Source organism: Choristoneura fumiferana, chromosome Z, assembly GCF_025370935.1.
Source record: "Choristoneura fumiferana chromosome Z, NRCan_CFum_1, whole genome shotgun sequence".
NCBI lineage: Eukaryota > Metazoa > Arthropoda > Insecta > Lepidoptera > Tortricidae > Choristoneura > Choristoneura fumiferana.
Window position 1 is genome coordinate 11,631,056 of NC_133472.1, and position 23,175 is coordinate 11,654,230.

Below are 23,175 nucleotides of genomic sequence, written 5' to 3' on the forward strand. Positions count from 1 at the left end.
AAACCTTAAGACATAATAAGCCATAATATAAGTTAGCTTCAATAGCCTTGTTACTTATGAGAACTACTTATTTCTCGCAAGTCTTTTATTCAAGGCGCCAGTTGCGTTCATACAACGTGTATATTGCAAAAGAACATTTCATAAGTATGACTTGATATCTCATATTGGAATGAAATAGAAAACTTAGAGAATGAGTCTACCGCACCGGTTGCGCCCTGAGTTTTGTTTGAATCAATTACTGTGCATTTCCTTTTATATCTGGATGGTTAGTGCAACTTACTTCAAACTCAAATTACAGTATGCCAGTCAAGTTTATTGTACAAGCGATTCGGCAAAAAGGAACCGACGCCCTAAGTGCAATAACGCACTGAGGTTAACTGCGCGGTTTTAGCGCGCCGTCCCTACTCAAAGTAACGCCTGAGAAAAAGACGACGCGGTAAAACCGCGCGGTTAGCCACATCACATAGTGCGTACGTAGCCTATTTGCGTGCCAAGTGCCAGCCGACAGTGACGCACACATACTGCATGCCATACCGCTTAGTTATTTATTACTATATATAAAGTATACATTATATCTCAGTCCAATAAAATCAATAACGAAAGTATAGCTGTGTCACTCTCGGCCTGGTAGGCGGACCCTCGACTCTGCAATCAGCAAACAGCGTGACAATGTAATATGCAGAACATCATTACAAGTAACTACTTAATGGTTTTTTTTTCCTTTTTTTTTTTTTTAATAACTTAAAATAAATAAAAAAGGTTATAATCAATGATACCGCAGAGCAACCACTACGAAAAAAAAATATAATTTCAAAAATATAAAATAACTATCTACTCATATTATAATTATCTTCCGGACGTAAACACTATTGGTCTCTTAAAAAAATCTGTAGTCACACTTCATTTTATATTCAACACTTAAATTATTATCGCTATTATTCGAGTGTCATGCTCGTGGACGATGTGAATGTAATGGATGATCAAATGATCAATGTTGGAATAAATTTGGCACACACTTCCGTGCTCAAGACATCGACCGCTGACTGACTATGATTATGTCAATTGCACCGATAGGACTCTAAGCATCCCATTACTAGACTCTATACCTAACGATAAAAGCAAATTAATCATTCTGCAAACTACTCTCTTAAATACATTTTTATGCACACAATATGACGAAAATCGAATACAGTAGGTACGGTACAGTACGTCATGTATAATTTCATTAAATAAAATAAAGGTCAGTTGTAATTTAAATAAACCTAATATCAATTCACCATTCTATTCTGTTAAATTCATATAATTTTAGATATTAAAGAAAAACCACGAGATCTATTTGTATTATTTAGATAACTTTTAATTTATACAATCACTGTTAAAATGTGCATAGTCAATAAAACTGCAATACATTTGATTAAACACGTAAGTGCGCATATTAGGTTGACGATTGAAACATACTCCACAGACCTGTCACTGTCACGTCATCCGCCCAGTTCACACAGTGCGTAAAGAGATGGAAAACGTACACGCCGTCTTTGATGAAGTATAATATATTTGTCTAGACATAACATGATGGTTCAAAAACTTAAGAAAGCGGCTGTCACGTACACACAAAAATTGGCCGCTATTTGAAAAGCAAAGAATCGCTGCGTTCCACCTAGACAAATGTATAGTCAAAGTCCACCGTCTATACGAAACTATTTCACTTGTGTGCAAAAATATAAGTTCCATTTTTAAACACCATGCGTTACTTAACTTCTCATGGACTGTTGTTAAGCAGTTTGGTTCAATAAATATCTACTTAAAGGATTTCGATCAGCTACCTGCAATTCGGTAAAAGTTGGTAGGTTTTCTGTAAACACCACCACTTAGTTGTTAGTTACTATTTGACCATACTTCGAAACGCAGAAAGCATTCAGTAAAATAATAACAAATCCTTTAAAACTCAAATTCTAGGTTGTCAAATATTATGTTACTATTATAATAATATGTATTACTACATATAGCAGTATACGTTATTATATTACTATTATATGTAAAAAACCTGACGCGAGGGCATTACGTTTTATATTGCAACATTCTTAACACTTACTATACGGTACCTACCAGTCATATTGACAACGGTGTCGGTGATGCTATTTAAAGGAATATTTTCTAATCCTTCAGACTTTTTCTATGACAAATATTTTTTTACAATGTGAATTATTTTCCTTCCAAGGATATGGATAATCTTCGGCATTTTAACGCACAAAAACACAAAATAACACTTTAAAATACGACGCGCAAAGAACATTAAGCTTTGACAGCAAAAGACAGATGACATTTGAATTTATTGTTACCAGTGCAAAAAATTAGTTCTATTGGTTTTCCGCAACATGGCGAGGTTTTTTTATAATTCTGGTCGGCTTTTATAACAGTAGACCCGCCATCTTGGCGCATTTAATTTACAACAGGGTTGGGAAGTAAATAGAATAGCCTAGATTTACTGAACTTTTATAGGTCATTTAATACCCATTTACCCTAACGTAAATGCGACAAGTTTGCGGAATCTAAATAAGCTGGCTCATTTCACAAGCAGTAACTAAAGGACCTAGTGAACGATTATAATATCTCGCCACACGTTTAAGAGCACCCTGGTATTTCAATTATTCGCTTGCATCTCGAACCCGCGAGACGACACTGATGCTGCGAAGCTAGATAACTTGCTTGAAGATGGGCGTGAACAATCGATCACCATAAATGCACTCAAGTTAATATTGCTGCTTTAATTTGATAGTGACACAACTCAAAATTCTAGGGCAGTACATTTTGAAATATTCAATTAAAGTTCAATTTTAAAGCTCCTTTTATTTTGAGTTGTATCACTATCAAATTAAAGCAGTGATATGCACCTTTTAACATCATATGAGCAAGAACTTCCTGAAAACGTTCTATCAATAAAAATCTTCAATATAATAATTCGATACTGATATTAATTAAGTAACTTTGGTATTGGTGTTATAATTATTACAAGGCAATACAGTGCGCAGTCAACAGGGAGAAAAGCTACCCGTGTGGCTTCTGTATGCAAATGCTTCCAGCATCCATAAGCGAGTATCCGCGACTTGCTCAAGTTTCTTCTGACACCTTATAGGCAGTAATCTTGTTTTAATTCTATCGAACAAATGTAAATACGCATCTAAAAACGCTTTCAAGTGTACTGAAACTTGACTCGTCTATTCTCATAGGTATTTAAAAAGAGGTAAGCAAACTATAACTACTCACGTAACTGACAAGATTTCATTTTTCTAACACGTTATAATTACAGTAGGAATCAAAAGGGTTACTTTCATTCGTCAAAAAATTTGACAGGTCCAAAATCTAGCCGGATCTGATAGCAGCCTTAAAATCCTGATATGCAAGGAAAAATTCTGATGTAGGTAACCCTATACGCGGTATTTACTTTTCCTTTTATATTGAGACTAGACTAAAGGAATGTTCTATTGTACAATAGCAATTTGAGTTATGCACTTCTAGAATGAGTTTATTAAATAATAAATTAAAAATAAAATAAGCATTAAACCTAGTAAACATTTTATATAATAACATTGGTGAATCTCTCTTTTCTCTCAGATTTCTCTTCAGCGAAGTAATAAAAATATAATGTTAAAAATATGAAATATTGTCAATTATTTCGTGTGCTAACCCTCGCTGTTAGCACAAGCTTTACTTTTTTTAATTACCTAAAAGGCTTAAGTATTATGCGGGGTCTTGCGCGACGCTTACACTGATATAAAGCGGTATGCACACGAGAGAAGCTAGGCGGATGCGCCTGCGGCGAGTGGAGGCTACGCGGAGTCCCCGTCATACCACTCGTTGTACTTGCTGTCGTAGTCATCCTGTAAAACAAAACATAATACATATTTTAAAAAGTTGTTCGCGACATTTATTGAAATTATGCACCAGCCAATTAACACAGATTTTCGAATGTTTTTTTTTTCAAAATTGGTAAATCGCCTCCTCCTGTCGAAATTTTGTTTGCGAGCTATGTCTGTCATACATTTGTCTGACATATCGTGACATTACGGATATATACATATATCGGAGGGGGATAGACAACATAAGCATCACAGCATTTTGTGTCCAATAAATATAAAATCGTACCATATAAATCGTTACTTTTGTGTTCAATCACGCTATAATGTTAAAAAAATACCATAAAAGTACTGTAAATTTATAAATAGTGAATTTTGCAATTAAAACTTTAAAAAAAATGATAAAAAAAGCTGTGATATTATGTGTGGTGAATAAATTTAAAATATTATTATTCTAAAATAATGAAAGAAAAAAAGAAAATAACACAGTTAAAAAGAAGAACGATCTTGCTGTTTTGAGACGTCACGACACAGCACGTCATAAAAGTGGCGTGCATTGAGGGTAGGCAGTGCTAGTTTGTCTACCCTGCTGCGAAAGTATGGCGTGCTGTTGTAGGCGCACAGTACTAGTTGCCTACCCTGGAATAGATCCGCTACACGCAAATTGACGAGCGTAGTGGTAACAGTACTAACCGCCATCCAGGGGTGGTCGAGCACGTCCTCAGCAGCAAAGCGCAGTTCCGGCTGCGGGCGGAGCATGTTCGCTATGAGGTCAATGGCCCCTGACGACACGTTCTGCCAAAACGGCAGCGGGAACTCGAGCCGGCCGGAAAGGATCGCGTCGAACAGCTTCTCTTGGTCGCCGTTCGGGGCCGAGAATGGCGGGAATCCGCACAGCATCACGTATAGTATCACGCCCGCCGCCCATACATCGATCTGTTTAAATATAATTGTTTTTTTCATGCGTTGAGTCGCCTTAAAGCTGCGCATCCACTGCATCGGAATCGGAGCGTACGCACTGTGTACGGAGCGGACAGATTTGTTGCTTTGTATAGATTTCCATGGCGCGAAAATGCCGATCCAGTGCACGCAGTACCATAGAAATCTATACAAAGCAACGGGCACATACAATACAATACAATACAAAGACTCTTTATTGTACACCAGACATAGTAAGCGATACAGAAAACAAATTATTAAAATTACAATTTTAATATCGAAATTTAAAATATATCTAAAGTTAAAACGTCGACGGTCAAAATATCGAAAATCAAAATATCGAATGATCTAAATATCTACTATCATTATATCGACGTCTGGAATTCCTAAAACCGAAATATCGAAAGGTTAAAATATCGAATGTTCAAAATATTAAAATATCGAAAATTGTAATAACGAAATATCTTAATATCAAGAAAAATGCATAGAACTCGATTCTGGCACTCGCCGGCCGCTGCCGCGGCACGCTCGCTTCGCTCGCTCGGCTCGTGCTTGTTTTAGTCACGTTTGAACCTAACCGCTCCTCCTCGCTGCGCTCGTCCTCGACCGTGCCGCGGGAGCGGCCGGCGAGTGCCACGGTTAAATTTCTTATCAGTAATCGACTATTGTACTCTTCGGTATTATAGGCATTCGATATTTAGAATTTCGACCTTAGAATCGTTCGAAATTTCAATTTTCGATATTTTATCCGTCGATATTAGGATTTTCGAAATTTTAGCATTCGATAATTGTACCGTTCGATAATTTATACTTTCGACATTTTGAATTTCGACCTTATGATCGTTCGACATTCTGATTTTCGATATTTTGACCGTCAACGTTTTAACTTTAGATATTTTAAATTTCGATATTCAAATACGTGCCCAAAGCAACAAATCCGTCCGCTCCGTATGGCTCGATTCCGATGCAGTGGACGAGCAGCATAAGGACCAAAGACACTTGTTTTTGCCTTTATTTACTTCATCTTAGTTTTTAAATTTAGTAAAATTATGTTAGAAGAAGTGCCCTGTAGGTTTTCGGTTACGGCAATTTGTATGGAAACACCTTTTTAATTATTGTATCTTTCAGCCCGCTACCGCCACGCGTTTCTAAGAAAAAGGGTCTGGACTTGACAGACGGACAACAAAGTTATGCTTAAAGGGTTCCGTTTTTTCCTTTTGAGGTGCGGGACCATAAAAATACCTAAATTAGATTGATTAAAAGTGAATGTACCTTAAGACCGTATCCAACTTGTAGGAGGATTTCAGGGGCTACGTAAGTGGGTGTGCCGCAGATGGTTTTGAGCGGCTGCCACACCTCGACAGCCAGGCCAAAATCTGCTAGCTTGAGGCCGCGTATACTACCGTCTGGTGCCAGCTCTACCTACAAATTCAATGACATTATTAATTAAAGAAATAAATAGCTAGGCGCAGTGCACGTGTTGCAGTCACGTTGCTCCTAGAGGTAGGGCAACGAATTAAAGCATGTCGAGCTAAACTCGATTTAAGACGTAAATTATCCGGGTTAATTTCATTATATAGGAGTTAGTCTCAAGGTAGTTTCATGTTCAAAATTAAATGACTGTTGCTCGTACGTACCATCATTGCATACTAGTTTAAACTTTCGAACGTTGAATGTAGAAAAAACTGCGTTCTAGTCTCTTTTGTTTCGAATAATAACAAAACGAACGAATAATATTAAGATAATAATACAAAAAGATACCCTTAAATTTTTGACTGATCTGGGCCAAAGCATATGAAAGGTTAATGGTGCGAACGTAAACTTCGTTTTTTCAGCTACTCAACGCAAACTGATTTCGTAGTAAGTATTTGATACTAATTGGTTTCCTTCCATAAATTGGCAGACTGCAGGGCGGTGCATTAAAGAGGACTTAACGGATACGGATCATACTCGTAATTATAATATAAAACTAAAATACATAAGTTTATGCATAAAGTATCTATGTTGTTATAATGGTCGAAATGTACTGACTAAATGCATAATAATATGTTCGCAACTCACACGTTCAAAATATTTTAATGTAAATAAACTATCCGCTGATTGTCATTTTGACATGAAAGTGGCAAATGTTTCGCTCGATTTAATGGCAGTGCGAGTCTGACTCACTCATGATCAATTTTTTACACTGTTTCTCTAAAATCATTTTCTCAAGTACGACAGTTAATCATTTTAGTGATTTTAGTGTGCTAAGATTTATGTCTATTTAGTGGAGTATCTAACGTAGAGCGGGCACTAAATGCGCTGCAATTAATGTTAATATTAACAGCTTGGTTTTATGCTTCAGCGTATCCATTAGCAGGAATTGCTTAGAGCAATAAAATAAGTGTTGATAGCTTTTTTTATCGCTGGATAGCACATATTTCGGTATACTTAGTACAACACCACAGTAAGTTATAGGAGACTGAAACCAGTTTATAAAAAATAGTTCCAATATTGTAAAGTATGTAGTACGATTTATACCTAAAACATAAAGGTTTTAAATTAAAATAAGTGTTATTGTTTCCGATATGAGTTCATCATCATGACATGGTATTATTTCCTTGGATTTATTTGAGAAAAGCACTATACAAGCCTCTTCCGCGAACAGGGATTGTCGGCCTCGTTAACACTCGGCCATCTATAACGACTCGGCCGGCAATCCCCTATTTCGCAGTCTCTGTAGTAAACATTTAATTTTTAAGCAAATTGATCCTGACTCTTAAATGTAATAATGGGATTAATTCCTAAATAAAGAAATATATTATTATTATTATTAAAAGGGATTAAAAACTTGTTAAGGATTCAACAAGATTTCAATAAATAAAATGTATAGGAATTTTTCCTTCGTGATTACATTGCCTATGACAGAAACACAGCATTTTTAATTTGTTTCTGGTGTGCAATAAACAAAGGAGATGCTAAAACTATACATAATGCTAAGTACTTACCAATAAATTTTCAGGTTTGATGTCACGGTGCACTATGGAGAGTGAGTGAAGATATGCTATTGCTGATGTTAGATGTCCAATCAGTAAACGAGATTGAGGTTCTGAATATTTGATTGACGCTGCAATGCTGTCGAATAAGTCGCCACCTTAAAATATAATAAAAGTTGTAGGTATTTTGAATTCATGGTCCTTTTGGAGGGCTTTACATCCAAAATCTAACCGATGTTTAGGAAAACGTTAAGATATCAATACGTATGTTAGTAATACTGGACGTCCACATCTGAAACTCATAAATATTTTGTCACTACTGTATTTTTCACCTATGATGAGTTCTGTGACACTTGAAAATTTTCCGAAGCTTAGGCATACTATGTTCGCAAAATATTTTTTTAAAATGATTTATATTTTGAAGCAAAATAATCAAAAATTATTCATGAAATAGGCTCCATCGAATACGATAGAAAAATATTGAGTTTTTTAAATGACGCAATGTGTTAAACAGAACAGCGTAGTGACGTGACACAACATTATCGGCAATTGCCGCGGTTCATTATTCGATAGCAGTGAACACTAAAATATTTTAAATTTTTAAACAAAACTTGCAAGATTTTGTAAATGCGGCTATTTGGAACGCAGCCGCACCCATCTTGTGGCCAAGTCTATGTCAGTACAGTACGAGTGCGTCTGCCTTGTGTACGAGGAAACCAACCACCAATGTCGACAGTTTTAATAATGATGCTATCCGTAACCATATTTATGGGTATTATGAGAGGCGTGAGATACCCACATTATTAAAATTAACTCAATCTTTGAAAGAGTCTGAGCTGTAACCAGACTTTACACGTTCCACTCGAATGAAGCCGTGACCGGAAAACTGGAAAAATATTATATTTTTAAATATAATGCAACTTCTCCAAAAACAGGCACTAATAACTCTTCGAAAAATCGATAATTCACTCGATAAATAGTATATCTCTAAAACTGTCAAACTCGAAACGTCACAGAACTCATCATAGTTGAAAAATATTATAACAACTATGTTGTAGTATTTTCGTGAGTTTTCCTTATAAACTACATGGAACAAAATATTTTAAGGTACGAGTACTTAGGAATTAATTAAAATGACGCTAATGTATTTTTTTCATTAAAGGATATTTAGTAACTATGCCATGCGGTGACAATAGCTCGATAAGTTCGCATGTGACACTAGGTAGAACCCTGTCGCAGGAGCCTCTGCTGTCTTTATCAAGATTTTTTTTGATGTGCGGCAAAACCAAATCGAGTGACTTAAAGGAAAAGGAGAAGGTTATCAATTCGGTTATTTTTTGGCTGTTACCTCAGAACTCCGTCATTTATGAACCGATTTAAAAAAAGAAACATGTTTCGTTTGCATAGGAATACCTCTAATTAAGTCCCATAGGCACAAAATCAGGATCTGATGATTGGATCCTAGGAAAATCGAGGGAACTCTTCAAATATTGTAGGGACACCTATGGTAATTTGGATATATTTAGTAGTAACTCGTGCATTTGCTCTTGAAAATCATCATAATTTGATAAAGTGGAACTAATGATAAAGACAAGTGAAGACCATAGTTGACCACCGGAGTTAGGTACTACTCAAGAACAAGTATTAACGGGTTTAATTGCAATTATTTTAATACAGTTGCTAAGCAATTTATGCTCCTCATAATGCATATGGTGAAACGGAACGGGTGGTGAAGCACCAGGACTCTTCAATAATGAACGTCTCTGCATCGGAAAAAGCAATCTTAAAAAATATAAATACTTTTTTACCTATTGTTTGGGCGATACAGGAAAGAAGGAAGTATGAAGAGGGGTGAGGAAACTGTCATTTACATTATGTGAGCCATAGACCACAGACTTGATTTTGCATAATACTGACCATCTCCAACTGATAATGTATTTGATTTTTTTTAATATAAATCTTATTTTACGACTACTTGCAAGTGAAAAGTGATCCCTGAACATTTTAATTTTGCATTGTTCCTGCACCACTTCATAACACACGTCGGCATAACAATTTAGAGCTGTTCATAATCAAAAATGCGAAAATTTGACTGCGATAAATGTCAGTCAAAATTAAATGACGCGCATGCGCACCTTAGCGCAGGACACGCCTGGGACACGGTATGCATGCTTATAGCGCAGTTACAATTCCTGACTTATTATTTGTTCGTAGTCTGCAACAGGGTTCTATTTAGTTCTACCGAGTTAGATACATACGAACTTGTTAAGGTATAAACATTCACTATCCATGTCAATAATATTATTTGCTTGCCCAATTCCGGTATCGCGCTTGAAGTAGGGCCAATCAAGATACAGCGGTTGGTCCGACCGTTTTAAAGCAAAAATTAAATGATATTTCCACTTCTTTAGTTGTACGCTCGATGGTTTTAACTAGCAAGCTGTTAATTTATAACATATTCATTTGCTAGTGTGATACAATGTGATGTAGTGTGCATTTACATGACCTACGCATGCCCGATTGTTTTCCTCTACAGATTTCTCAACCAATCCTCGTGAAATTTTGTGAACAGTTCATTCGGTAATTTAATTACAAATATTTATTTGTCGACTCAGTTTTTGGAAAATGTTCGAAATGGCGGAACCATGGAGTTTCATGAAGGTTCCAGAAGAACCATGGAAATTCATGAGGTATACAAGACAATAGCGCGGACAAAGCAGTCATCCCCGCCACGCTGGGTGCTATCCCCAACGTGTTCGTTGATATGGTAATACAGGTTTGTTAACTTAGCTTCATTCAAGTATAAATAAAAGAAATCAATTCAGTTAATACTGTATACTAACCTCTAACTAACTCCATAACAAGAAATACCCAGTCAGTCGAATAAAATTCATCATATAATGTCACAACGCGAGGGTGACACAAATTTCTCATCACGCGAACCTGCAAGAAAGTATTTCACTTGAATAATGTGAACGAAAATTTTAACACGACTCTACGAGTATTAGCAATTGTTTAATGGTATGCTAGGATTACGTCCGATATTTTTGAAGTACTGAGTAGAAATGAGGACAATGCTTACCTCGGCAGCTACGTAATGTTCTTTGCCTTTTGATTTCCGTCTGTCTATTATTTTTAGGGCGTATTTCTGGTCGGTCGTTGTATCAGTGCAAATCCGTACCACAGCAAAATAACCTTCACCTGTCAAAATAAAATAACTATGAAGGGATATTCGTTGAAAAACAGACAGTTGTCGTTTTGTTAATTTTAGCCGGGTCCATTTTCGATGCGTCATGTCTCATGCGCTCAGCTCGCTCAGTGGGTATCCGGCTAATGGTTGTACGGTTCACAAAATTGCTGACAGAATTTACTGGAAACTGAGATTTAGAATTAAAACAGCCAATACAACTGAGCTTATAAGTACCCCAAAACAACGCATCAAAAGGGTGGTGGGCAAAGGGTGAGAAATTAATATACATTTACCTATAACAGCTCCAACATCGTACTTAAGCCGCAGCGCTGGCGGCATGATCGGTGAGTCGACAGAGAAAGTGGATTCCAGGGTTGTAGGGTTCTCGACGGACGCGGCGCGAGCGGCCGCGCGCACTGCCCGCGCCGCCGCGCTCTCCTTCAGTGGCATCCCGGGACTGGGACCCTTCCTGTTACAATCAAGTATGATATGAGGGACTATCCTATAGTAGAATATAACGAAGATGTTTATTTCCACAAGAGCTGTAGGTGAGAGTTGACATTAAAGGGGTTATATGAACAAGTTATACACTCTGCTTTTCACTTCAATTGCAAAGAAATTTAACAGCATCAGCGCAAGTAGATATTCATTTACAACCAGTTAAAACTTGCCTAGTTTTATTAATGCAACACATGGACTTTAAAAATAGTAAATTGTACAACAAGAGCATAAAACAAGCCATTTTACCCGACGCGTTCATAATAGCCACCCGAGCCGGTACGGCGAGGGTGGATAGACACGTCGAGGGGAAAATGGGTTTGATGCTCATTACACTCTGCTTTTAACTTCGATTGAAAGGAAATGAAATAGCAACAGTGAAGTGAGTTATAAATTTTTAGTTTTGTTGATATATTTTAATTTATTTGATTGATTTTTAATTTTAAATAAAATAAAAATTATAAAAAAAATATTGAAACTTTTATTTGTGGCTGTTAACACCTGATTGCCTAAGTCTTAGACGAAGATTTTACTTTATGCACTAGAGCATAAAAAGTCATCTTATTTCGTCTACAGTCTGTTCAATATAGGAATGGACAGAAGGAAAATAGGCTCTTTATAATGCACGATTTAGGAAGTCATTTAATAAATTTCATTATCTATATATATAAAAGAAGAAATTGACTGACTGACTGACTTAAGATCAACGCACAGCCCAAACCGCTAAGGCTAGAAACTTGAAATTTGGAATATATATTCCTTAATAGATGTAGACGCGCACTAAGAAAGGATTTTTCGAAATTCCCACGGGATAGGGAAATATCTATTTTTTTTTCGCTTCTTTGTTTGTAGTCGAATCTCCGAAACTATTGAGCCGATTTTAAAAATTCTTTCACCGTTAGTAAGCTACACTATCCTTGATTGACATAGGTTACTTTTTATCCGGGATAATGCAAAATTCCCCCGGATAGAAATAAATTAATTCAATTTCGGAGCTAATTTAAAAAAATCTTACATATTATGTGATATGACTTTCTCCAAATAACAAAGGCTACTTTTTCTTCGGGAAATTACAAAATTCCCATGAGATAGAAAAAACTGAATGCAACTTCGGGGATGATTTTAAAAATTCTTTCACCAATAGAAAGCTACACTATTTCTCATTAGTATAGACTACTCTTCTTCGGGAAAATGTAAAATTCCCGCGGGATAGAAATAAGTGAATTCAACTTCGGGTCTGATTTTAAACGTTCTTTCATCAAAATTAAGCTACAGTATTCCTGATTGACATAGCTGATTGGTATAATAGATATTACTCTTCTTTGGGAAAATGCAAAATTCCCGCAGGATAGGTAGAAGTAAGTAAGACAAACCAAATTCGGAGCTGATTTTAAAAATTCTTTCACTAATAGTAATCTGCAGTATCTCTATTGACATAGGCTGCTTTTCTACAGGAGAATGCAAAATTCCCGCAGTATCGAAATAAGTAAATTCATCATTGGGGTTGATTTAAAAAGATATTTTACCAATTGGGAGCTACATTATCCCTGATTGGCATACGCTACTTTTCTCCGGGAAAACGTAAAATTCCCGCGGGCTAGCAAAAAGTGAATTCAACTTCAGGGTTGATTTATTTATAATTCTATACCTAACTCCACCTGAACAGTACCATGACTGGCTGACTGACAGACAACGCATAGCCAAAACTACTGGTGCTAGAGACTTGAAATTGACATAGATGGACCTAAAGTAATGCACTAGGGAAAGACTAGCACTAAGAAAATCCCATGGAATAGGAAAATATCTCAACTTTGTTTGTTTCTTTGTTTGTTGGGGGTAATCTCTGAAACTACTGAACTGATTTAAATAATTCTATTACCAATAGAAAGCTACAATATCCCTGATGGACAGACTTCTTTTTTTTTAAATGCAAAATTTCCGCAGAATAAAAACAAGTGTTTTCAATTTCGGGGCAGATTTTCAAAATTCTTTCTATAATAGAAAACTACAATATGTCTCTCATCGACAATTAAGAATATTAAAATAGATCATAACAGTAATTCATGTCCCGCGGGGACTTTACAATTTCTCGAGATACAATCCTATATCGTGTAGGAAGTCGCCACTTTAACGTCTTTAACGTTTCAGCGAAACAGGGTTTCAGAGTTGGTACGAATTATGAATGATTAATTACGTATGTAGGTTGATTTTTAAATTCCAAAATGTGCACCATCTGTCTAAAAGAACGTCTTACTGTATTTATATTTCCATGTACCTAATCCTCCGAAAAATCAATCAAAACACGAAAAAAAGGATCGCAGAAAGTAAATGTATGTTAATTGTTACCGCAAATTTAACGTGAGCGAAGCCGCGGGCAAAAGCTAGTTTTAGTATACGATCCGACCGAACTTAATTCTAATTAAAATATCGAAGACGTCAATATTAGTTTCAATTATTCATTAACTAACTGTTGCCCGCGACTCCTTTCAAGTAGAATTCGTTTATTGCTATCCCGCGGGAACTATGCCATTTTCGGAGATAAAAACTGTTCTATGTCCTTCCCCGGGAGTTGTACTATGTGTATACCGAATTTCACCTAAATCGGTTCAGCGGTTAAAACTTGAAGTGGTAGGTAAAACAAACAAAAATACAGACTTACAAACTATCGCAATTATAATTAATATTATTGACTTTACTATTTTTCATATCATAATTTAAAAACAATAAAAAACTTTTCCTATTTTGTTAAAAACAGAAACGTCTTCCTGTAAAATACCTAAAGAGGCAGAGGTAAAGAACAATCGGCAAAAATTGATATTGACATGACAGCCATTCCATATAATCAGATCAAATATACTGTGCTATAACTCTAGGTTAAATGCACATGGACTGCTTAGATATCATGTTACTCCTTAGAAAATACCAATGTAATATGACCCCCGCAATAACAGTGTTATGATGCAAACTAGTGCATAAAAATAACATATTTAAATGGTTGTTATGCTCGTTCGTTATTATTGATACTTACATTGTTACTTGAAGCAATAATTTATAAATTTTATTTCCTAAATATTTTCGCCGCGTTGATTCTTAAGCAGCGTTTCCACCAATAATGTGCGAGGATGTGTCGCGAGGGATGTGTTTTTCATTAACTAATAGAAACGCTTCATTGACACATCCTCGCACAGCACATCTCTGGTGGAAACAGCTGAGCGGAGCGAGGCGAGGTAAATGAAGCGTTTTTATAGTTAATGATAACACATTTCCACCAGAGATGCTGCTTTACTCTGGTATTTTATAGCGAAGCTAAATTACTGAACCGTTCGTCGATGAAAAGATTTGCCAAACAAACAAACATTCATAAATCTAAGCTGAAGATGCAATATTATATGATCGCAATATTCGCTGGTTCACATAATAAGGACAACCCACACTGAGCGAGCCAGATACGACCTTTTTTTACACAAGGCTCAAAAGCGGTCCGAAAATGGCTGCCTTACGAGTGTGTGGGTGGACCCAGCTATAGACATAAGGGCTGTTTCACCATCCATTGATTAGTGTTAATTGACGGTTAAATGTGATGCCGTCTCTATTTGTTTTGTTCGAATAGACGGAGACGGCATCACATTTAACCGTCAGTTAACACTAATCAATGGATGGTGAAACAGCCCCATAGTGTAATAGTCTAATAGAGTACTCGTATTATGTACTTCCCGCCACTTGATATAGCTTAAGTTATTTCATTACCTTGGCGTTCTCGTGATGGATTTTTTGAATTGCAGCACGGCTTTGCTTTCTTCGAAATCCAGTTCGAAGTCTTCCGGGTTAACCCTGAGAAATAAAATGGAGTTTCATTAATACATTGTTCATTGTATAACATAGAAATACATACGAAACAAAGCTCAAATATACTAGATTATTCCCATCTGTGACCACAACTTAAAATAGAAATAAAAAATCCAGATGTTGCCACTGCTTCTATGGGAGTGGTAAAAGGTGAGATAATTCATACATCAAGATTACCTTTCATTTCCATATGCAAAAAAAACATCTTCGTCTTGAAAAAACTGGAGCAAGCTAGTGACAGGTGTTCCAGATTGTGTGAACACTTTACGAACGCATCCTGTGTCGAGCTTTACTGAGTCTGTGATGGCTGCCAAGGCTTGTTCTAATGTTGGACTGTTGCGTTTATTCAGCAACAGTCTACAAACCTATTAGACAAATCGTCATTAGAATTCAGAGTTAATTCATGAGAAACGTTGTACTTGTAAAGCCAATGCCAACCTTTTATTCCCTTTACAAGCTGTTTAGGTAGAATTTTCTAATATCAACAAATTCCGGTTATCTTCGACGTGTCCAACTTAACGCTGACATCCATGCGACCTTTGTACGAAAACCTCTGACCCACCAAGAAATGCTATTCGATACGCGTTATCACATTATTAATAAGTACAGGTTAGCCGGAGTTAAGCTGTATATGATGAAGCAATTCTTCAGAAAAAACGAAAATTTTAAGACATTATCACTGTTTGAAAGCTCAGGGCAAACAAAAAATGTTAACCACGTGTTACACCATGGGCAAAGTGGCATGAAAGAATTAAAAACTATTATTTTCACAGACTGCCTCCTTGTCGTGATTATATTTCAGACAATAGGCTAACAATTTAAGGGCGTTAAGCGCGATTAAGAGATAAATTAATGTTCGTGCAAAGAATATTATTGCACCCAAAATTAGAAATTATTGGTATAAACTTACTTTGCGAGGCTTTGTTCCATTTCGTATAAGAGTAACGAGTTTTGATCGCATCACAGGTTCGCAAGACCGAACTCGTGATGACAAAGGGGTACCGTTGCCCTCAGAGGATACACCATTTGACTGCAAAACAAATAATACTTTCACTCAATCTAAGCGAAGGTTGCAAATTTACAATAGTCCTTTATATACAGTCGAGTTCATAAACTTGTGAGCAAAAATTTGATGAAAAATATATAAACACGACTTTATTGTTAACGGCGTAGAAGCGTGCTCAGATATTTTTAACCGACTTCAAAAAAAGGAGGAGGTTATCAATTCGGTTGTATTTTTTTTGTATGTTTGTTACCTCAGAACTCCGTCATTTATGAACCGATTTGAATATTTTTTTTTGCGTTCGTCTAGGAATGCTTTCAATTAGGTACCATAAGCACCAAATCAGGATCTGATGATTGGATCCTAAGGAAATCGAGGGAACTCTTCAAATATTGTAGGAACGCCTATGGTAATTTCAATATATTTAGGAGTAACTCATGCATTTGCTCTTGAACTGATGATGAAGACCAAATTTGACCAATGGAGCGAATACTCAATAACAAGTACTTCACGGGTTGAATTTCAATTACTTTAACGCAGTTGCTAAGCAATTTAAGCTCATCGTAATTCATATGGTTAAATGGAACGGGTGATGAAGCTGGTGCTTGGTGCCTGGTGGACTCCTCTATTATGAACGTCTCTGCATCGGAAAAAGCAATTTCTCGTAAAAGGTGAAGAGCAGTTGACATTAAACTATTGTATCGTCTTAGATCTTTTACACTAAAAAGCGAAAAAAAATGTTATAACAAAAACTTAACCGACTTTCTATTTTTGTTATAACATTTTACTTATTGAATTTTTGCTCACAAGTTTATGAACTCGACTGTACAGTCAGCATCAAAAGTAGCGAATCACTTTTTTTACTTTGTCGTATTAGCACATTTGTCAAATTTATATGGTGTTAAGTATGTTGCTGTAAAACGACAAAGTACAAGAGTATGCAGCTACTTTTGATGCTGACTGTACATGGTGTTAAATAATTCCTGTGCTCAAATTTTATCCACATTAAGGCTACTGATTACTAATACGATACAAGTGGAAAAACATTGAAATTCGAAGAACAAAAAAATTGTTTTTTAAGGAGATAAACTCTTTTTGTGACTCACCATCCATACAAAACATGATTTACTAATTAAAAAAAATCCACATTGTATCGTATTAGTAATCAGTAGCCTTAATGTGGGTAAAATTATATCACAGAGTTTTTTTTGATACCATGTATGGTGGGGGTTAAAATGAACGTGTTAACTTCTGGTGAGCATGCCTACACGCGCATCAAGACACTCCCAATCACTCTCTGTCAAAATGTTAATGATTGTGTTCGAAAAAGAAGGTGAATAAGAGTATTTCGGTTCACGCGTTGGACAACAAGGTCACAGGATAAGGACATACGTAGTATAGTAGTATCTAAAACGCAGCAGTAAATAAAGTAATGTTTATGTACCAAATTCCAATCTATAAGATAAGATATGCTTCTAGGGCTCTTGCCCGTCAACATAAACATCTGCAACACCAGGGGGTATTGCAGATGTGTTGCCAACCTAGAGGCCTAAAATGGGATACCTCAAGTGCCAGTAATTTCACCGGCTGTCTTACTCTCCACGCCGAAACACAACAGTGCAAGCACTGCTGCTTCACGGCAGGATTAGCGAGCAAGATGGTGGTAGCAATCCGGGCGGACCTTGCACAAGGTCCTACCACCTGCAATTTAAACTTACTAAGCAACAATTACATTAGGTACATTTTTTAAAATTTCAGCTATTTAATTGGTCATTCTGAGTGCGTCCGACTATTCCACCAAGGCTCAGGATGATTAACTTCTATTTATGTATGCATAACTAAATTTAGTTCCTCTCCTACATGGTGAAACATTTTTATCGTGCAATTAATGAGTGTATACGTAAACTTTTCAAAAAATACCGTTGTTACACCAAAATTAGTGGATCCCTTTTTCTAATATTGTATTAACATATTTATTTTGTTAAAAAATAGCTTGTCAGCTGTATGGGAACAAACAAAATACAAATTAGGTATTGAAATAAGAAAAAACCGACTAATCACCTGTCTGGAAACTGACTCTGGACCGAGTCTAAATGACTGTGGCGTCACTGCACTGGCTTCGTAATCCAATTTTTTAAATGTCTCACCGACTCCACTACACACGTAGGATTGGCCATCTTCAAGGTCATCGACTTTGTCTACCTAGAAATATAGATTAATTTTAATCTGACGATTCCCAGGCTTGCATAAGTATTAGGATGCGCTATAAGTAGTCTGTCAGTTATATTTTATATATTTGTCAATCAAACGGAAAGATAAAGCGCGTCAAAGTGAAGGCCCGTGACGTCATGTATTGTTAAGAGTGTATATAAGTGCATATACCAAGGCGTGACGTTTCAAAACTTGAATGGGTTATTTATTCATACACAGATACACACATAATAAAAGAGATCTCTAATATTTTTTGATAATCTAACTACCTACCTATCTGAGTAATGATATGTTTTTAATTTGGCCTCTTGCAGTTAAATGTCTGTTGCTCAAAAAAAAATTGTTATACTATTTCAAACTAACAATATTAAGGGGCTGTTTCACCACCCACTGATTAATTTTATTTGACGGATAAATGTGATGCCATCTCTGTCTATTTGAACAAAACAAACAGATACAGCATTGCATTTATCCATCAGATAAATTTAATCAATGAATGGTGAAACAGTGGGTAAATGTCTAACTTTTTAACTCCACTCATAATATACAAAACTGTCCATATGTTCAATCAAAGACATACTTCAACTGTCAATTAAAAATGGAACCGAAAGTTTGTTAATAGTCAAAACAATAGAAATTTCCTTTGTGCATTCTACAAATGTATTCTTTCAGTGAAATTTGTGTTTGATTATACAATGGTTGGCCCAGATAATATACTACCACTAACTTTTCTTCCATCCAAGGTGTAAACTGTTCTGACACCACTAGGGAGAGTCACATTTTCCACCAATGATCTTGTCAAATCAGCTATCAAGCTGTCAAAGGACCTGTAACAAGATGAAAAGTTAATCTAAGGTTTGAAATATAATTTTTCACAGCAACTTGTGGCATAGACATTATAAGTATAACATCAGTTAGGATAAACGTCCCAGTGCTCCATACGCCAATGCCCAATAGATGACCTCCTGCTATCACCTCTATTGTTAATAAATAACAAAATTACAGATGGTTAATAATGGGACATCTGACAGTGACAAGCACTTGTATGTTTTATTTACAATACATTTTCAAATCAAAATAGGGACAAAGCAATGTTTCCGATGTATTTCCATTAGTTTAATTTTAATTAAATTTTGTTTCTTATATTAAGGGGCTACCTGAGGTTTTCATTGATTTTTGACAAGTTTTGAATCATATCTCCTACTTTTACACTATAGATAGAATTATAAGTTAAATGGCTAACAGTTCTCGCAATCTTTTATCTCCATTTTTGTCTACCGGATTTTGAAAAAAATTAATACTTAATTTTGTATGATTTTTTTTAAACATTGTCTGAAAAAAAAAACACTTATTTCGTATCTCTATTGACGTGAAAGATCTAACATATACGAAATCTACATATTTGGGTTTGTCTTTGACGTCTCTAAAAACTGGTTGAGGGTTTTCATTTGAAACTAATTAACACAAAAGTTATGGCCAGAAAACCAGTTTTTTGACATAAAATTGTTCAACTTTGATGCCAAATATCTAAAAAACATTGAACTTTGAAGTAAATATGGGATACTATATTGCTTAAAGCCGTTGTTGTTAATATAATAAGCTACAAAAATCATCAGAAAACTAAGGAATTCAGATCGAAGGTCATTGGGGCATGGGATCCCCTTAAGTATAACATGTATAATAATTAATACATATATAAAATTTTAATTTTTGTTTTAAAGATAATGCAACATTTGCAAATACAATTTTAATTTACTACAGATACAGTGAAAGCAAGACATAAAACAGTACTACAACATTTACCTCAACATTTCATACAGTGACCATGGTCATTGGTTGAAAAGGCTGAATTTATGTTACAGTTTTTATATTTTGATAACAAATAATATCAACAGGAAAGTAAAAAGTTACTCAGCCATAATTTATTGGTGTAATGTACATAAGTGTCAGCACACAATCTTTTCCTGTTCACATTTACATTTGTTCTAAATAAATTTGAATTAATAACACCTACACATATTTATTACAAGGTTTCTGATTTCATTTTTCCAAGACTCCTTTTTAACTCAGCAAAGATCTATACATAGATATCATACCTCCTACCTTATTTTTGGTAACTTTCATAATTTCTGGGAAATCGAGGCTGATAGTGTATATGTACATTATCTATTCATGCAAACATAATAACCACTCACTCAAGCACTCACTGACTCATCATATAACCATGGAGATCTATATTATAGATAACTGGCTTTTGCTTTGCCTGCAACTTTACCTGCTTAGAATTCAGTTATTGGAAACCTTCAGGAAATATAAAATTGCCTGAGATAACATGTTTTGAGTTCTTTCATTTTATATATTATCTGTGTGACAAATTTCATCTAAATCCTTGCAGCTCTTTTCATGATTGAGTAACAAACATTCTAATATGTAAATTTTCATATTTATATTATTATAGTAGGATTTTTAGTAATATTAATAGCTTTTACTACTAGGATAGTAGTAGTAGTTTAAAGTTGGCACATTAGCAGTAGAAAAATATAACATTATAGAATCATTACAAAATAAGAAAAACCTTTACAGAGCAGCAGTGCACAGCATTATATACATTCAGAGATAGGTAGGTACTATATACATAGAAATGAATTGAATGAATCAATATTTTAAAATTAAAATAGGTAGTATATTGAGAGCATTAGCAATGGTGTTAAACAGATTAAAGCATTATATTTTTGGAGGCAGGATGATAACAATGCATAAATCAAAACAAATAAACAGCATAATAAACAGCAAAACTGCAAAATTGTAACAACATAAAAAAATTAATAAAGTCAAAACCGTATATAGCAACACCAGACATAACAACATCAAATGTAAAAACCAAGAAAAAAGTACCAACACAATTTTATATATAGATAGAATCATTCACAATGATCCGTGCCGTGGTTCTTATTACAATGTCATTAATGTCTATTTTTGACAAAGTCACCCATCTTCGTGGATGGCACTAGGTATATCTACCTGCCAAAATAACACTGGTTATATCAACCGTGTTTAACAACCAAGTATTGCTGTCACTTTGATGTCATTATTTAATAAACCATATTGACTGTACATAAGGCATTATAATTTTTCTATTTTGTCTACATAAGAAAACCGATAGACATGTAAAACATTACCACTTGTAAAATAATGCCAATAATGTCTGTAACTTGAAAGTTTGACTTTAGCAACATATTAATTTGATAGGAACTTGTTTAAAAATTGGTAAGTAGACCACTTATTTGGCTGATGGTACATAGCTTGACTAAATTGGTTTGTTTTTTTATCATGTTCATAATAACCAGCATTGACGCATGAAAAAAAATTTAGAAAAAATATGCAACAGGCAACAAGACAAGCATAGTCTAATAAAGCTAAGTACAAAGATAGATGTTGAATATTATCTTTGTACTCAACTGTACAAGATAAATATGTGAAAAGGTTAATTTAGGTATCAATCAAGCAGTTTGTTACATTTTCATTAGAAGTAGACAAAATTGAATCCAAAACAGTTTAATAAACTTATCAGTGCTGTGGTATGAGAACAAAAATAAGTAGATACTGATAACAGCCAGTAAATATAGATAACAGTAGGATTGTGACATTTAGGGCTTGCATATAATGCTATTTCAGAATGAAATTTGATTTAATTCAAACTTCTCATTTCAGCACTAAACCTAATGTTTTACCATAATTATTTATTTTTGTGTATATTTTGAATTGAATCTGTTTTATTCTGAAGGTGCAAATATGTTTACCAAATGCATAAAACAATCAGCCGTTAAATTCCTGTCCAGCTCAAGGTAGTGATACTAAAGGACTACCCTGAAAACTAGCTAAAAAGCTGTCTGAGCATCAAGACCATTATAAACAGATTTAGTGAGGGGTTATCAGCATAAATTGCGTGGCTTCAGGACTACTTGTTGCACTCTCTCCAATTGAATTAGAATAGATTTAGGAGCTCCTAAATGGTCAATTACCGTACTAAGTATGTTTCAATTATGAAGTTTAGTGAAAGTGGGTAAACTGTGTTCAAAGTTTGATTCATGTATTAAGTTCACTTATCAAGAAAATTACTACTAACCTGTATCTTTCTGACAGTACTGGAAGTGTAATTCCCGAAAAGAACTTGTCACCATTCCGAAAAAACCTCACTCGTTTTGCCTTTCTCGTTCGAGGAAATATACGTTTTTCGAGCTCACTAACGGAACTCGATTGGCTCCCACTGCCACTCAGATTATTCTCCATTGTAGAAACAAAGTTGGCAGAAAGTTATGCTGCCGTCTTCTACTAATATAATTCACTTTAACCCTCACTTTTTGCACCAATCCAATATATTGAATAAATTTGTGAACTATGTAGGGAGCGACGGAAGTGGGAAAGCAAAATAGGTAGGTACTAGACTAGGTTCAACGCGTACAGTTGGTTCATTGGTTAACTAAGCTACCCATTCATTGTCTGTCTAGCATGACATGAGTGACATGACAGTCCGATTAGGTAGATAAGCTCATACCTACTAGAAAGCAGTTTTTTTTTGGGGTTTGACACTGACTGACACTATCCTGCAAAATATCAATCAAATCATTCATTCATTTCTTTACTATTTTTTCGTCAGCT

The 23,175-nt window shown here is 35.3% G+C and overlaps 1 protein-coding gene across 1 annotated transcript; it reads right to left on the bottom strand.

Annotated features, from left to right (window-relative positions):
- Positions 1-2,039: 2,039 nt before the first annotated feature.
- LOC141427212 (serine/threonine-protein kinase GA29083) lies at positions 2,040-23,037 on the bottom strand. Its single transcript, XM_074086439.1, has 13 exons — positions 22,643-23,037; positions 19,244-19,343; positions 18,367-18,507; positions 16,213-16,332; positions 15,480-15,667; positions 15,204-15,287; positions 11,252-11,427; positions 10,851-10,969; positions 10,612-10,711; positions 7,781-7,926; positions 6,066-6,215; positions 4,548-4,790; positions 2,040-3,878 (listed from the first exon to the last, which is right to left on the bottom strand). Exons 1-13 carry the CDS (start codon positions 22,804-22,806, stop codon positions 3,828-3,830), a joined length of 1,782 nt encoding a protein of 593 aa, XP_073942540.1. The 5' UTR covers positions 22,807-23,037; the 3' UTR covers positions 2,040-3,827.
- Positions 23,038-23,175: the final 138 nt, after the last annotated feature.

What these genes read in the sequence shown, in the direction of transcription:
- LOC141427212 (XM_074086439.1), bottom strand. Translation starts at nt 22,806, where the DNA reads ATGGAGAATAATCTGAGTGGCAGTGGGAGCCAATCGAGTTCCGTTAGT. An exon ending in TCCATCACGAGAACGCCAAG is followed by an intron (nt 11,428 to 15,203) that starts GTAATGAAATAA and finishes TGATTGTAACAG; the next exon opens with GAAGGGTCCCAGTCCCGGGA. An exon ending in TCGACCACCCCTGGATGGCG is followed by an intron (nt 3,879 to 4,547) that starts GTTAGTACTGTT and finishes TTTGTTTTACAG; the next exon opens with GATGACTACGACAGCAAGTA.